Source organism: Olea europaea, unplaced genomic scaffold (assembly GCF_002742605.1).
Source record: "Olea europaea var. sylvestris unplaced genomic scaffold, O_europaea_v1 scaffold505, whole genome shotgun sequence".
NCBI lineage: Eukaryota > Viridiplantae > Streptophyta > Magnoliopsida > Lamiales > Oleaceae > Olea > Olea europaea.
In genome coordinates, this window is record NW_019263365.1 from 415992 (window position 1) to 427479 (window position 11488).

General features: G+C 35.1%; 1 protein-coding gene across 1 annotated transcript; it reads right to left on the reverse strand.

Annotated features, from left to right (window-relative positions):
- Positions 1–6536: 6536 nt before the first annotated feature.
- Positions 6537–9999, reverse strand: LOC111388535 (auxin response factor 2B-like). The gene is made up of 11 exons (XM_023013269.1): positions 9943–9999; positions 9519–9674; positions 9207–9291; positions 8876–8966; positions 8635–8799; positions 8405–8536; positions 8185–8260; positions 7929–8091; positions 7284–7627; positions 6858–7045; positions 6537–6755 (listed from the first exon to the last, which is right to left on the reverse strand). The coding sequence occupies exons 1-11, from the start codon at positions 9997–9999 to the stop codon at positions 6674–6676; spliced, it is 1539 nt and encodes a 512-aa protein (XP_022869037.1). The 3' UTR covers positions 6537–6673.
- Between the last annotated feature and the right edge of the window lie 1489 nt (positions 10000–11488).

Sequence of the window (11488 nt, forward strand, 5' to 3'; positions counted from 1 at the left end):
ATTTGTCGGGATTTTTTATTTTATTTTATTTTTAAAGCTCTTTGGAGCCCTTGTGAGTGGCAAACATGGGACTTTGTGGTGGGACGTCTCGAATAGTCCTTAGATTGAAGGGCCACATGTCCTTGGGACCACATCAAAGTTCCAAGTGCCAAGTTGGAGTGGACAAAATCCAAACCAACTCGAGAGAACCGCTCGACCAGACCCAATCCATCCACTTTGGGTTGGTTTTTTGACCTTTTTTGATGGGTTTAAGGTATTGGGTTGAGTATTCGGGTCGGATTATGGGTTAATAATGGAAACCCGATATAATCGAACCCGACAACGTTAAAAAAAAAAAAAAGTGAAAAATGACATAAAATGGAAAAAAAAAAAAAAACCCCAAAAATGAAAAAAGAAAAAAAAAGGGAAAAAAAAAAAAAAAGCCCTAAACTTAGTCGTCTCACACTCTCACAATCACAGACTTCTTCACTCTCGCCTCAAAGCCGCCGACGACGATCTTCGTTTTCCAGTTGTCGATCATCAAACGTCCACACTTTCCAGTGCTATAAAGTAAGTATATTTCTTATTTTCTCACTCCCCCGAGTCTCCCCTTCATAAAGATCGCTATAAATAATCTTATCACTCCCAATATTTTCCTTATTCTAACTTCTAAGATCACTATATCTTCTCTTGCATCACTTCAACTCTTCAAGGTCATCTATTATTGCTCCAGGTCCTAAGATTATTTTACACAAGTGGACTGGTTTTGAGTTGAGTCAATTAACTGGTGTTGCCTTCTATAACGTCCCACATCTTTAAGTCGTGAGCTTAAATATTGTACGTACATTTTTAGGTTACTTAACAACTTTCTGTCCCATGCTTTGCTTGCTTAAATTTGTAGTCGGGATACAACTTTCTCGGTGTATAATAAAGTGACATAACGAACATACATTTTTCTTTTTCTTTTTTGAACGCCTTGAATCACACTGTGTGCTTCGAATTCCAATTCCTAGAAATCATTGCTTCATTTTAGTTCGCAAGGTTTTAGTCGACATCTACCATAGTTCTTTGATTGTTTTTATTGATTTCTATTTCCCCAAAACCAAATTGTCTAAAATTTTGAGTTTTAATTAATAGGAAATCTATTTTTCCTTTTCAGGTAGGCATATTAATCAGACAATAATTTCATAATTTATATATTTTCATCAGTTTTCACATTTCAATAGAGTTAACTTTTACAACTTTTTATTTTATTTCTTTTATGATAATAGGTCACTTAAAAAAAAACTTTGGATTCAACAAACAATGGCTTTTTTACTTCATCACGCATTGCAAAATGCAAAGACACTATCAAGCTTAAAGAATGTAAGTTTCTAGAGCTCTAATATTGGAGAATTTCTTTTGCTCTATATTAACATAATTGTATCACTAATATGCAATTACATATTTGAAATTCTCTTACAATGTTTCAAGGATATTTCGGCTAAATCTTTCCTACACTTTGGTGAGATGGATGCCGTGTTGAATCTGATTTTGTAGAGAAAATCAATCTTTTGCAAAACTAAAAGTGTAAGTAATCCCTATTCTTGTCTGTAGAATACTGTATTTAGTTGTCAACACTGAATGAATAAGCGATAGTTTTATCTGATTACAACAAATATACCTTAGGAAATTCCAATTGACAGATCTGGAAATTTTGATATGATATATGAATTTATGGATAAATACTAGAAAATTATCAGATGGGTTGCTCTTGGTGCTCTTACATTGGAGGTAAGAGTGTATTTTACTTTGTTTTGTCATCAACATTGATTTATTGTGGTCACTTGCTACTGCCATAGGCTATGACATATTAACATCTTTGCTTTCATGAATCATGCAAACATATCAAATTTGTTGCAATCAAACCAATCTCCAATTCAAATTCAGGGTATTCAAGTGTTTGCAGACAAAAAATTTGATAGAAAAAAATCTATATACTATATAAGAGGTATCTCTATTTCAGCAATATGTATAAAAGGTAAAAATCAGATTGACCTTAATTCACACAATAATTTGACAGGTAAAGCTAAACAAGAGAAATTTATTTGCATTTGTTTATTTCTAACTTCTTGTTGATTCATTCGTGTATTTTTATATATATATATTTTTTTGGGATTCGTCTGGAGATTGAAAACAGTTTTCAATGTTGCTGACTTGCAGGCATTTCTTTGATTGCTTTTGAGATGCAAAGTTTTCGATGAAACATTGTGATTATGTAGCTGCCACAAGTTTACTATATCAATTTCCAAGTGTTTTGACAATGGATGACTATATTAATTATATTTGGGCGAATTTTTATTTGGATGGTTGTACCATGTATTAAATATTAATTGTATTTCAGTTACTTGGATGACGTGTTGGTTTTGTTTGAATATATGATACTAAATAACACTTTGCTCAAACCAACCAACCCGACCGACATTTGATTGGGTTGGGTTGGGTTTTAACATTTACATGGGTTGGGTTGGGTTGATTTTAGATCAAACTAACCATGTTGGGTTGGGGCAAAAACTAAACCAACCCAAACCATGCCCACCTCTAGTACTAAGCCATCAAAATCAATTGAAATCTATAGTTTTATTCAAAACTTTCACGCACATCAAAAAATTTATTGTGTGCATCTATATAACTAAGTTTGATACATGACTCTAATACCACTTGTCGAGAACCAGTTTTCACCCAATTCTCGACAATGATTGACGTACATAAAATAGAATTGTTACTGGATTAGCATTCTACACGAGAGGGTAAGAATGGTTTTGTATCTTATTGGCTCATTTCCTTGGTGCTTGTTTCAAATTCTTGTATATCATTGTTAACACATAAAAATGCAGCCCAAATCGAACAGCCCAAGGAGTGAAGCCCAATTGGAGGATCCTCAAATCAGATAGTCCAAATAACGAAGCCCAATCAAACAAATCAAGATGAAGGCCCAAATAAGGAGGCCCAAGAACGCGGTAACGCCATCGCCCAAGTTTGCAAGTCGCCCAGAATCTGAGCGAATGGAATGTCATACAGTCGCCCAGAGCTGTTACTCTATTCTCACCCAAATCTTCAAGTCGCCCAAGTTCTTAACAAACATAAAGCGTCGTGGTTACCAAGAAGTGCAGTTATCAAAACAGTTATTAAAGCAGCCCTATCACGTTCCACGATTCAAGAAATTCAATCGAAAGCGGTTGAACGATGAAGGGTAATGGCAGCAGTTAAAAAGACAGTTTTCATGACAAGATGGCCATTACGAAGAAAGTGGGTAGTTTTAGGACGATCAAATAGTTTTTAGAGCGGTTGATCACAAAGAGATCGTCCATGAAGTATAAAAAGGAGAAAGGACATAGAAGAAAAGGACCGAATCCAAAACTCTCGAACAGAGAACTTGTAATTTTCATTTCCTTAGTTTTTAGACTTAAACACTTTTCTTTCAGTAACTCGTGTGCTTGCGCCCCTTGGAGGCACGTTGTTTTTCATTTCCAATTGTAAAATTCATCGCCAATAAAAGAACACCCCTTTTTCGGACTTTGTCTCAAGAGATTTTGTCCCTTACACAATCGTCTGATCCTTTTTAATTGTTAGCGACTAACCCGCGCGAAACAATTTGGCACGTCCGGTGGGACAGTGGTGTTAGGTGTTGAAAGTACAAAAGGTAAAACAATATGCCTCGAAGATCCGACAAGGAAGCAGCAAGTCAGGGAGGAATCCAGTCTGTGATCGAGCGATATGAGAAGCAGCATGCCTCTCCACGAACAGATGGACAGAACCAGAGCAGTAACAGTCGTTACGAACCAATGACGGAGTTGAGTCCTCGAACCATGCGTGCATTACTTGGAGAACTCACGCAAGACGTCGTTGAACAGGTAAATCTTCGAAGTATTCATAATATGGAAAGATTTACACAAAATGGGAATGTACACTATGACAATATGGCCAAACAACTAAAGACATTGAACGAAACAATGAATAAGTTAGTAGGCCAAATATGTCAACCGGCTATTCCTCTTACAAACCACTTTCAAACTAGGACAATTGTGGGACATAATCCCTCGGTCCTAAATCCGAGTCAAGGGGTAGAACCGCTTTCTGGTCCCTCTACTTCAAACCAAGGAGGTACTACAGTGCCAAATCAGAACAATGGTAGTAGTATGCCTAACTTGGGGGGTAATCCAAACGTGAGAGATAATGTCCTAAATAATGGACATAATATTCCACGTGGTAATGAGGGAACAGATGTCCAGGCTAATGGTAATGGCCCTAATTATGGTAATTTTGTTGCCAATCAAGGACCAAACATCAGGCATCATGCAAATCAACCGGTTAATCAGCCTGTAGGAATTCCATATGATTCCAATGTCATGTTGAGGAACCAAATTATGAAAATCGTACAGGATCAGATGGCTTTTGGGGTGCGTCTTGTCATTAGACCGACGTACACAAAGTCATATCCTGATTGGGTAGACCAAGCATATCCATGGCCTAGAGGGTACAAAGTGCCAGAATTCTCACTNTGGGACTTTGTCTCAAGAGGTTTTGTCCCTTACACAATCGTCTGATCCTTTTTAATTGTTAGCGACTAACCCGTGCGAAACAAACATTTATCTACCTTTAAAGAATAAGTCCTTGTTTGATTCTTGTTCTTCTAAAAATTTATTTTTTCAAAACTCATTTTCAACCACACATTTTTCAATAAAATAATATTATACGTAAATGCAAAAATTTTCTTTAATTTTTAACCACATATTCTCGATTAATTTACTATTCAAAATGCATTTTTAACCCCAAAATGGGAATCAAACAAGGGCTAAATTTCAAGTTCGTCAATGGGACTTGGAATCATATGGTCATTTAAACGAATAGCCCAGTGAAAAGCTTACATCCAAGAATCAAAGAAATGTTGCTTGGTTCTTCGTTTGGGCACTGATAGATTGATATGTTCATCAATCTTGTCAACTTCACTCGACCAAAGTGTACACCAACCTCAATAAAATTATCTATACACGTCTACAAACTTGAGCATACAGAGAGGGGGAGGAGCTGCAACCTTGACTATAGGAGGGGTAGGCGCGCGCTTGGCCCCAAAAAAATTATTGCATATAGTTCATAGAAAATTACAAAAAAAAATATAAAATTCAAATACAATCAAATAGGCCTAGTTAGTTGTCCAATTAGCAAACATACTAATCTTAAATTAAAGATTAATCATGTAGATATCTTAGTAAATTCAATCAATGTAGAAGATTTTATTTTATTTTATTTATTTTTTAATATTCCTTAATGATACTTCAGGACAAAAATTGTTTTGTGAATTATTATATATTTTTAAAATACTAGACTTTGATATTGGTAATTTAAGAAGTCTGTGTATACGTATATATTATTTTCATCTTCTACAAAGCAATGGAATTCTTTCAAGATAATGTGAAATATTTGATACTTATGCCACTAGCACAAACAAGTCAAGTGAGTTAAGTTGAAAGTGTTAAAACAATAAGATTTCAAAAGCCACAAATAAAAGTCGATTTAGAACACTTGCTAGAAATATTTAATGATTTTAAAGCATCTAAAGATACTAAAGTTTATCATTTTGAAATTATGAATTTTGAGTTCTCATTTGACATGATTATTTTCTACAACACAAACACACACATACGACTTGTTAATAGAGTAAGCAAAATTTTGTAAACTGAGGACATATCCGTTGATGTTGCAATTAGTCTCTTGAAAGCATTTATTTTAATTTTTTTGAAATATATCGAGAAAATTGAATTTGAATTTGACAAGATTATTACTAAAGAAAATATTGTTCAAATGAAAGTTGAATATACTTTTCATGAAGAAACGTATTATTTATAGAAATAAGTACTTTGATGAAAATTTCAACGATGAGATAATACATTCAGTGAAAGAATTATTTAGAGTTGATTATTTCCTATATATGTTGATCAAACTCTTTCTTCACTTAAGGTTCGAATAATTGAAGATTGCAGATGATAATTCTTTGAAATGTTGCCATGATAACTTTGAATATTTTTTTAAACACGCTAGAAATTTTGATATTATGGGTAAGAGTCATTTCTTGAGCAGTGAACTTGAGAAATTATTTGTTGAAGAGATTAAAAAGACAAGTGAAGTATTAGACTATATTAAATTGATGGATTGTTTTTTTCCAAATGTATAGATTGCTTGAAGAATTTTATCGACTATACTAGTTACAATTACAAATGTCGAGAATAACTTCTTAAAGTAAGTTAGTAAATCTCACATTTGGTTAATAATGTCGTAAGAAATGTTGAATAAAACAGATTGATTATAGTAATATAAATCTAGAAAAGTAAATTTAATTTAGATATTTGAAAATTTTAAATTATTATTTTTATGATTTTCAATATTTTTATTTAATAAAATTTATTTATTTATTATTATTATTATTAGTATTAGGATTATTATTATAGGACCTCATATTTAAAAGTTGGCATATGCCACTAAAATTTCATGGCTGGGAAAAGGGACTGCTTACGCGAGAACACAAGTCATTGTTTACGAAGTCTTAACATCCAGACCTTGTAACATAAGAAGGGACCTCGTCTTTCTACAACAACACACAAGGATTTACCAATTATTTATAGTGCCCTATGGACATACAAAGACTATTCACGCAAACTCAAATCGGTGCCCTTGCATGTGCAGAATCAGCAACTTCTTTCGGACAGATGAACATCTTCTTTACTATGGCCCGGAATTCCCTGTAATTCAAGTATCGGCAAAATCAGAACTGCAGTAGCCTGTATTTAACGAATAGAACAATGCAAGGAATATTTAGGCCTATAAGCGAATTTGGTACTCACTTCCAGGTACAGTCTCCAAACATTTTGTCTCTCTCACCATCAGTGTAGCTTAGGCGCCAATTAGAGCTCCCATCAATGAGCGCGCCATTAAATTCAAATATCTTGTCAAGCTCAGACACGAGTTCGCCATAACCATTGAAATGTGAGAGGTTGATGGATCTTCCAAGGGCAGTTCCATACTTCAATACCTGGAAGAAAATATTCATTGTATCTCCAAATTAACTCGATCTAGCCAAGTGAATGAAGGAAGCTAATCCTGGCTAAGCCTAAAAAGGTAGTAATTAAAAGTTACTATTAAGCTTAGCCAAACATAAGTGACCTCTATTGCCAAAACATGTTTTTTAGGCTTAGCAAAACATGCTATAAGAAAGTTCTTCACGCTGCAAAATTTAATCCCTATTATATAATGACATCCTGATAGCGTACCTTTGTGCAACTCCGGCTGATGTGGAGACAACTGTATAGTTCTTCTTTAAGATTGCTATCAGATCGCTCCTGAACATTAATGGTTTCCAAGATGTCTGCTTGAGATGAAGGTGGTGGGGCCAAATTGGAACCGTTGAGTTCACTGCCAACCAAAAATTGTGGGGAAGGGACTTTGGGCTGGTTTCCAAGAATATTAACGCCAAAAAGCATGCATGTGCCACTGTCACCGGCTGGTAGCCATGTTGATGGTCGCTGGTTGTAAGCATTAACTGTACCAAATTCTTGACCTTGGAAGACCCCTGCGTGTCTTTGATGTATATGCTCGACAGAGTTCTTTGTTAAGCCTTTCACGGAGATGAAGGATGAGTTTGTTTAGGCATATAATTAGGCGAGTATAGTACAAGTGCCAGCATGTTTTGGCAACTAGAAGTTATTTTGAAGTAAATTATTTGCCAAACATGTTTGAAGTTCTTAAAAAGTAACTTTTATCAGATTTCCAGTACAAGACCTTACTTTACTTACTGTAAAAAAGGAAGTAAATTACCATTTTTTAAGCACAGCCAAACAACTCTAAGCAGGAAAAGAGAGAGAGAGAAAGAGAGAGAGAGGGAGGGATCCCTGAAATAAAACCATTATCATGCTTACCATCCTTCACAGAGAAGGGAAACAAAGGATTGACAGGCTGTGGCTTCTTTGAGTCCGGTGGAATAGATTTTCGCTTCCTCTTGTATATTTCAATAAGGTCAATGCTCCACGGAGAAACCCTCTCAGGGCAAATAGCAGCTTCTTCTGCAGAATCCCATTTCACCTGGTAAAGAAATTGTAAATTAGTATATGTAATGTGATATTTAAATAGATGCATAGGTTGGAAATATATTTCTTAAAAATGTGAGTTAATAACCTTGATGCACCTCCACTCCGACCCTGGCCATCTGATATGATCAATATCCTTGATACCAATGATAGTACCCCCACATCTGGTATAAGATGACTAACACATTAAGAAATAACTTCTCTTTTGTCACTTCTAATACTTGACGTAAGAGCAAAGTAAATTATGTGCAAACTAGGTGCTGACAACAATTATTTTAACATGTATTTTATATTTCAAAGGCACTTACTTTGGGCTCCTTTCAACTTGAAATCCCTCTGTGCTTTCAAATTGCATTTTAAATCTCATCCCAAAACCATAATCGACTTCAGCAGCCTTCATGTATTGATCATAAGGGATAATGAATTCAGCAGGACTTTTCCTGCATACAGAACATATAATACAAACAGTGAAAGAAACAGTACGTTTTTTACATTCTACATTCCAAGCTCCAACTTATTTTCAAGAATAATGGCTTACCAAGGATAATAATGCACATTAAACAAGCTCTCTGTAGAAATAGCATGGAAGGCACCAGACAGGACTCCATGTTGGATGCTTTGACTTGACAACAGAGACACTGAAGTATTGTTTTCCGGCTTTATTGCACGACGAATTCCAATAAAGAGTTTGCTAGTCTTCCCCCTGGGAAAATAGAAATGACTACTTAAGCCTAGAAGGATGCATAGAGAGGACAGAAGAGCTAGATGTTCAAGAGGACCTGAAGAATATGCAAGTATCTCCTGCATTAAGCTTCTTTGAATGCACGAAACTACTCCAACCGCTGCTGAGCAAATGACGCTTTGGCTGACCTATATTTAGAAGGTGTGGAAAAGAAGATAAGCATCTGCCACTTGAGACATGTCCAGTAGGGATGATTGGATGGTACTAAGCTGTATTAAGAAAGAAAGGCAGTATTGTGCACCAAACATGCACTCAATGAACTAAAAAAGATGTTAGTAGATTCTCTAGTCACTCAAGAATGCTTCACTAACAAGTAAAGCTAGCCCAACTGTCAATTAAATTCCATAAATGGATCCCTGTTTCAATACCACGATATATGTGACGGAAGGACCACTCTGTCCCATGCAAATCCTTGGCAACCAGGTCCTGTGAAGGGAGATGCTGAAACATGTCCTGCAAGAAGAAATATAGCTGAGGAAGTATGCACAAAAAGATCCATGTCTTCACATGCATCAATATCATGTATTGAAATAATAATAAAGATTATCAGAAGATCAACTAGTTAACAGTTCAGAAATACCGAATGAAGGCAATAGAATTCAAGAAAACATTGATTCCTTTTTAAACAATATATTACATACCATCAGGTAGTTTTATGGAGAAAATTATCAAAGACTAACCAGAGGCGGAAAGCATTCGTTAGCACATTTTCTTGGTACGGAGAGGCCACCATGTGTGCTAGTATCAGATGGAGTTAGCTTTTTACTGAAGGATTGTATAAAACTTTCCCTAGCTATAGATGGGGTGGTGCGGTGCTGTGAGCTTTCTCCATCTTTCTGCGAAAATCCATAATTTTTTAGTAGAATTGCATAAATCTCATGTAGAGGTCAGGAAAATAAATCAATTAATGATGGAGAAATTGGATAAGTATGCTTTTTATATGCAAGCAAAGCATTGATGAAGTAATCGTACAACTCAGCATTCAGAAAATGCATAAGCACGTAAGTGCATTGAGATATATGAAGGTCTCCAAACATACGATAATGAGAAGTCTGCAATATATAATGGATAGAACCAATTGCATCAGTTAATGCATTCATATACCTGAGGTACCAAAGTAATATGCGCAATTGCTTCATCTGTATTGGGCTCAGCCTGCATAATAGCGATTGGTAAACAAAGATAATATAAGAATAATAAAGATGAACATTACTTAACATAGCTTAGGTAATTACTATATATGCTCCAATTATTTGTATAGAACCACGCAAAAAAAATTTCCAAAGAACATTAAGCTATTTGGCATTACAAATGATATACCTGTAACAGCACGCTGACAACTTTACAGAGGATCTTGTAAGGTACATTGTAAACTGGCATTGGCACGTCACTATCCTTGCTCGTGCATGCCTCAACCTGTCCATTAATTTCAAAGCTAAGCAGTTAATGAGATAGATAATAGATCAAGTGCATTCTAGAAAGGTTTGTGTTGGTCAACCTCGTCCGAAAGTTTAAGTTAGTAGATTAAGGAGAGTTTATATTGTTTATACATTTTATTATCAAATCACCTGATCTAAAAATTTTAAGTTGTTGTAGTGCGGATATATTTATTTGCTTAAATTTTCCCATCAATAAGCCCCCACATGCAAACTATATCATTTTAAAATTTAATATTATTATACGTGGACACCAGCAAAAATTTGATTTCAAGATCTATCTAGCTCTAATACCATGTTAAACCATTTTGGTTCCGTGTTACAGGTGAGACTTCCGTTCGATTAAATACAGTCAAATGGAATGTTTCGCTACCACTTCGCCCAACTACAACAGCTACCACGAACTTTAATCATCACATGGCTGCTTCTATTTTAAAAGTTTAAGATGCACTTATTTACTTAAATTTTACCATCAATACTTGTTATCATCATTCCTCCTCATATGCAACCTTGTTTATATTTTCTTTAAAGCTCTTATACGCAGTATTTTATAAAGATATATAGCAGCACGACTTGACCTTAGAATTGTCCATGCTCTAATATCATTTTGAACCACCTATCTAAATACTTGAGCCATTACAGAAGGTAGTGATGTGTTCATTTATTCTCATCTAATCAATGCTGTCAACCAAGAATATGCACCATTTTTTTTAGGTACATAGCATTAATAATCCGCAATAAAAACTTAGGCGCTAGGCGACAAAATTGTTTAACACCCTTTACCAAAAATACGTCTAGAAGGTAAATTAAAGACAATAGCAGCGAAACCAAAGAAATCGTCACTTATTTTGGAACGATCCACCTAATTCTATCAGTTACTTTTCATTTAGAGAACGCGACAAATTATTATTTATCTCATTCACCAAATTCTTAAAAGTAGAGATCAGATACTTCAACAACAACAATTAATAGAGTAAAATTGCTTTCATAAAACGATTAATTGTGCGAAGAGAAATCAAAACCTGTTCAATGTGACCTTGAGGAAAGTAGAAGACCTTATCCCCAACACGAGGCACGTTAGCCATGGGGCCGGCACAGGCAAGCCATAGTTGCCTATGAACTTCTTCTTCCTCAGCTAAATACATAAAATCCCAGAATTAATAGAATGCAGAAACAAAGAATTTGATATTAAACTGTTTTGCCTATTCAAGGAC

Excerpts from the sequence above, each read along its gene's own strand:
- LOC111388535 (XM_023013269.1), bottom strand. The coding sequence starts at position 9,999 with ATGCAGGCTGAGCCCAATACAGATGAAGCAATTGCGCATATTACTTTG. Across the intron at positions 9,292-9,518 it reads ACGAATGCTTTCCGCCTCTG|GACATGTTTCAGCATCTCCC; the intron begins GTTAGTCTTTGA and ends TTCTTCTTGCAG. Across the intron at positions 6,756-6,857 it reads TTTGGAGACTGTACCTGGAA|GGAATTCCGGGCCATAGTAA; the intron begins GTGAGTACCAAA and ends CTTGAATTACAG.